The 6151-nt window shown below is 37.3% G+C and overlaps 1 protein-coding gene across 1 annotated transcript; it reads right to left on the reverse strand.

Annotated features, from left to right (window-relative positions):
- Positions 1-1236: 1236 nt before the first annotated feature.
- Positions 1237-2145, reverse strand: LOC141388160 (uncharacterized). The gene has a single exon (XM_073958194.1). It carries the CDS (start codon positions 2143-2145, stop codon positions 1237-1239), a length of 909 nt encoding a protein of 302 aa, XP_073814295.1.
- Between the last annotated feature and the right edge of the window lie 4006 nt (positions 2146-6151).

Genomic DNA, 6151 nt, shown 5'->3' on the forward strand with positions numbered 1-6151 from the left:
AATTTGGGTAAATAACCATTGACCTGGAGGAAGCCATACATCGAAAGTGATACATTGTCGTTTGACCTTTTTAGCTAGATTGCGGGCAGACATAATCCAGAATCGTCTTGTGACATATGCCTGTGCCTGGATTAGACCAACATGTAATGTCTTCTCAGGTGTTTCTGCAAAGATTAGAACAGATAAAGGGCAATGTTTTGACAAAATCATATAATGTTTTAAAATCATGATACTTAGCTTCTTGTATTCTGCCACCGACACGCAAGACATGCAGCAAGGGACAAGGTTGTACACTTCGGTGGCTGGAATGAATTCTTCCTTTCTCCAACTCTTGTATCTCATCAGGGAAATCTACTTCTTGAGACATCATAGCAATCTTTTGTAACGCATTTTTCAAATCCGCTGCTCGGAGAAAGCAAGGAAAACGAATATTAGAGCCATGTTTGTCTTGAAGAAACCGCAAGAGGTAAGCGATGACTAGTGTCAATCTTGTTAGAGATGAGTATTTAGATAAGAATTCTGGATAATCCGTGACCGTAGTAAAGTTGAGAGTCAGAGATGATTTCCGCATTTCCATATTTGTTTCGTATGAGTTGTCTGGCTGCTTGGGCCAGAGATATTGTGGTTGAGAGGACCAAAGAGAACCATACCACCAGAGGGAACGTTGAACTAACTCAGCAGACAAAATACCACGGGGAGCGCAGTTAGAGTTGTCGTGAGTTGACAAATAGTGTCATTGGGATATGTTTCGAACAAAAATCTGCATCTTGAAGACTCCGCTCTGAGCCAGTGCAAAACGGTAAAGCTAAAAATCCAGTAAAAGATATTTGGTACTTCTAGATTTGCCTTTTCAAGAAAGTCTTCAGGGATATGATGATTAGATGTCCGTTTGAGTAAATTAAGTCCTCCAGCAGCGAGAAGTTCAACTAATCTTTGGTGTAGAAAGATTGCTTCCGAGTCAGCGCCGGAAATATCATATACATTGGTGTCAGTTTTTAGAATCTTACAGCCCTCAGAGTAAGGTATATCTCCATCATAGGCCAGTTGCTTAAGAACTCTAATGAAGAGGTAAGCAGCCGAAGAAGTGCCATAAGTGACCGTATGTAGTTTGTAAACGCAAGCAATAGAGTATTAATGTCGGAATGAGATTTGTTGGAACTGCTGATGACCTTCTGTCACTTTAAGCGGCTGGAACAATTTCTGAAGACGAGACCTGAAACAAATTTTAAACCGTTGTCATCGGTTGATAATTATTGTGAAATGGTTGTGCAAAGCAGGTCCGGGAAAAAGTTCATCAGTTAATGAAGAAGAATGATGGCTTTTGCTGCTACCATCGAAGACCGTGAACTTTTTGTACTCTGAGACAAGGTTTGGATCTTTAGCGAACTTATTTTCGATTTGTTTTAAAGCGCTGAAATTGCTGTGACTGAAAACGGGCGAAGAATGGTCGAGGATTTGAGACCTAATGGGTAAGGCAATAATAAAGCTTCCTTCATAGCCGGGAGTACAATTTTTCTTAAAGATTTCCTCACAAGCTATTTTCTCAGAGGTCAATTTTCGAGATTCAATCGACTTATCCTGTTCCCAAGAGGCTTTGAATTGAGCATTCAAGGAACACAAATTAATGTTGACTGTTTGAGCATAAGAAATTTCAGATGTAGGACCAGAAACAATCCACCCGAAATGGGTAAGTTGGAGCAAAATGCCTTTGTCGAATTTCTTTTGTTGAGGGAGTAAAATGTCTCCATATAAATCGCCTCCAATAAGTAGATCTATGGGATCATTTTTGTCGAAGTCAGGGTCAGCTAATGTGAATTCGGCGAAGGAGGGCAACGTCTGTCTGTCCACTGGACCAGAACAATAATTGTTTAAGGAGGGAATGACGTAAGCCTGACTTCTTATTTCAAAGCCAGCTTCATAATGAGACGTAAGACTGAATTTCACATATTGTTTTACAACAACTGTTTCACCACTTACACCAGTGATTCGAGCAAATGTTTTGTGTTTATGTAGACGCAATAGTTTGGAAGCGCCTTCCGTAATTAATGTGGCCTGGGCTCCTTGATCCAAAATGGCCCTTAGTTTGAAAGTTCCAAATTCGCTTTTAACTATGACGCGAATAGTTGCTAGCAACACCTGAGGCATAATAGTAGTACTCAATAGAGACAAATTTACACTAGAATTCCCAGCAGAGGAAGAAGAGGCTTTCAGGAATATTAGAATCATTGGACCGATTATGTGTTGTGTACTCGTACTCGTTATGTTGCATAATTTACAGCGACTTAAAGATTTGCAGTCTTTTGAGAAATTGCCAAGGTTCAGACAGTTGCGACAGATCTTTTTAGTGTTGATAAACTCTCGCTTAGAAGGAGAAGGCATAGCAGCAAACGTGAAACATTTGTATAGATAATGGCATTTCCCACAACAGGAACAATTATCATCATTAACTGCAGTCATATTTACACGTCGGTTTTGAGTATTTCTGGGCGAGTGAAATGAAAAAAAGGGACAAAAGGCAGCGTCCGACCAAAGGATTGGCGGCAGCAAACAGCGTCTGAACTCCAGGAGGAGCGGCTGAATGAAAGAAGGAAAACTATAAACCTTTTAGAAGGCAACGGGAAACCACTAAAGTAACAACCCTAGAAAATCATACAAATACAATGAATACAACAAATAACACACGGCCCTCAGTCTCCGGCCAATCGAGGGTGCTACGAATCCCCGGAGGTAAAACCAAATTAAATATCGGAACCTAGAATGTACGAAGTCTCTATGAAGCTGGAAAATTAGCTAATACGGTATCCGAGATGGACAGACTTAATATAGATATTCTTGGCGTATGTGAAACCTGGTGGCCAGACAGCGGCGATATATGTATTCGAAACCCTAAAATGTTCAATTCAGGAAATCTTACAAAAAACACAGAAATGGCGTTGGAGTAATACTGAAACAAAATATAGCAAAATTTGTTAAAGGGGGATTCATCCCAAAATCTGACAGAGCTATGCTTATAAAGCTGGAAACTAAACTAATAAATATAAATATCATACAGGTATATGCTACAACTGCCGACAAAAACAAAGAAGAAATAGAAACTTTTATAAAAACATTGAAGAGTTGTTGAAACTAACAAAGCCCTATGAAATTACTATTGTACAAGGTGATTTTAACTCAAAAATTGGCAGTGGGATTGTTCCCGGTATAACAGGGTCGTATGGACTAGGAGAACGAAATGAAAGAGGGGGGCTTGATTCAGTTTTGCCAAGAATTCAACCTCAAAGTGACAAACACGATGTTTAGACTTCCAGCGAGAAGATTATACACCTGGAAATCGCCACAAGATAGACCAGGAAACATCGTACGCAATCAAATAGATTACATATTAAAAAATCGGCGCTTTAGCTCGTCGGTAGCAAAAACCTCAACATATCCTGGGGCAGATGTCCCAACAGATCATACACTTCTAATAATGAAGCTTAAGATAAAGCTATCTACTACCAAGAAAAAGACTCGGAAGAAGCTAAACACAGAACTGCTAGGAGATCCACGAATTAAAGCGAGTATAAAAGAGAAGATAAACGAAGAACTATCTAATGTTGATAGAAACGATGTGGAAAACATGTGGGAAAGAACAAAAAATACCATGAAATCAATCTCCGAAAACAGCCTTGGAAAAAGCAATAAGCCAAATAAAAATGATTGGATGACAAATGAAATACTACAATTAATGGAAGAGCGACGCAAATATAAAAATCAAAATTACGAATTGTATCACAATTGCCAAAACTAAACAACTAAATTTGCAGTGTCAAGAAATCGAAAAGCTTCAGAGTCTACACGACGACTTCAATTTACATAAAAAACTAAAGGAAGCAGAGGGAGTGTATAGGAAAAGACATCCAAATGTCTTATACAATAGTAACGACAAACCAATATTATCAATAGAAGAGAAGAAGAAAGTCTGGAAAGAATATGTTCAACAACTGTTCACAGATAATAGCCGATCAGACAGCAGCGAATAGGTGCAATTGCAACATTCTGGAACCCCTATAACGAGAAGTGAAATAGAGTCCGCTATAGCATCACTTAAGGACAAAAAATCGCCGGGACCTGATGAGGTTCCACCAGAAATATTAAAACTTATACTTTTTAATACGATTTATGAAACAGGAATATATCCTTAAGATTGACTAAAATCAACATTTGTAACCATACCCAAGAAAAGCTACGCCAAATCATGCAATGACTACAGACTAATAAGTCTAATGAGTCATGCTTTAAAAATATTTCTTAGGATAATACATGGGCATATCACAATTTGGAAGGTATGGGTACTCGTGAAGCCTTACTTTCCCTGCAAATTATAATTCAAAAATGCCGAGAAGTGCAGAAAGATGTTTTCATATGCTTTGTCGACTATGAGAAAGCATTTGATACAGTGCAACACGACAAACTAATTGATATCCTTATCTCAATTGGGATTGACAGTAAAGAAGTCCGATGTATCAAAAATCTGTACTGGTATCAATCCGCACAAGTTACTATTGATGGAGACAACACAGAACCTATCCTAATATCAAAAGGCGTCAGACAAGGATGTATATTGTCTCCTTTGCTGTTTAATATATACTCTGAAAAAATTTTCGAAGAATCAATCAATAAAACTTCAAAAGGTATACTCATTGGTAGTAGATACATCAATAACATACAATACGCTGATGATACTACAATACTAGCTAATAGTATCTCAAATCTGCAAGAATTAATGGACAAACTGGTGACATGCAGCAACCAATGTGGACTAAATATAAACACAAGAAAAACAAAATATATGGTTGTGAGCAGGAAGAATAGCCACAGCAATATTTCCCTTAAAATACAAAATTTCTCAATCGAAAGAGTCCAAAACATTTTATATCTCGGAATAACTTTAAATGACGAATGGGATTGCTCCAAGGAAATAAGAAGGCGTATTGAAATTTCTACAGACTCGTTTTTCAAATACAAGAGAGTTCTGTCCAGCCTTGATATAAATCTTGAAACTAAATGTAGATTTATAAATGCATATATATGGTCAACCTTACTATATGCTATGGAGGCATGGACAATAAAATCATTAGACGTGAAGAAATTAGAATCCTTCGAAATGTGGATCTACCGCCGAATTTTAAAAATACCATGGACTGCCTTAGTTTCAAACAATGAAGTGCTTCGAAAAATGAATCAAAATAGAGAGATAATTATAAGCATCAAAAGACGAAAAACTGCCTACCTTGGACATATCATGAGAAATTCAAAATACAAGCTCTTGCAGGATATCATAAAATTAAGAATAGAAAAAAACTCCTAAAGGCCGAAAGGAATTGAGTTGGATTGCGAATATTCAAGAATGGACTGGAATACGAGGAGTGGAACACCTACTTAGTGCTGCCAGAAGCAGAGACATATTTGCCGATATTGTGAAGAATCTATGAATTTATTTGAATTTTTTTATTTAAAATCCATTGTTTCTTTGTAATTGTAATGGTCGCCAACATTCGTATGACGAATAGACAAATAAAGAAGAAGGGTTTAAATTGTTGGTCTGATGTGGTCTCAGAATACTGAGCGATAGATTCTAAAGTGCGAAATGTTGTTTCAAGAAAATTATATAACTCAGAAATTTTCGGAATTTCTGTTGCTGTCTTTAAAGATTGTTCACAATCTTTGCAAGTTTGTAGGTCTAATTTACTGACCGTAATGTGTTTAACTAGAGGATCCCAATTGCAACAGTCAATACCAAGAGTGCTTAACAGAGCCAAGCTATTTCTTGTTGAATCAAGAAGAGTTTTTATACTTTCGCAAGAACCATTTTATTTCGGAATATTAAGTAATTTTCGCAACACAGTGTCACCAAGGTAGCTCATAGCTCCTTTCGGAGGCAGGGTATTCATTGACAATGGACAATGGTGTATCTCGGCAAGAGTTTTTTAAAAAATAGTATTTTTGCACATTGGATAAGCTATGATTGTTGTGCAAAAGCGAAATAAACATGTCTCTGTAAGGATCCAATTTAAATAGTCACCAGAGAAAATCGGAATGTCTATTTTAGGAAGACGAACTTCAGGGATAATCGAATTATTTCTTTGAGAATTAGAGACATGAAAAGTCG

The sequence above is a fragment of the Musca autumnalis genome, unplaced genomic scaffold, assembly GCF_047663935.1.
Source record: "Musca autumnalis isolate F117 unplaced genomic scaffold, ASM4766393v1 scaffold_64, whole genome shotgun sequence".
NCBI classification, from domain to species: Eukaryota; Metazoa; Arthropoda; class Insecta; order Diptera; family Muscidae; genus Musca; species Musca autumnalis.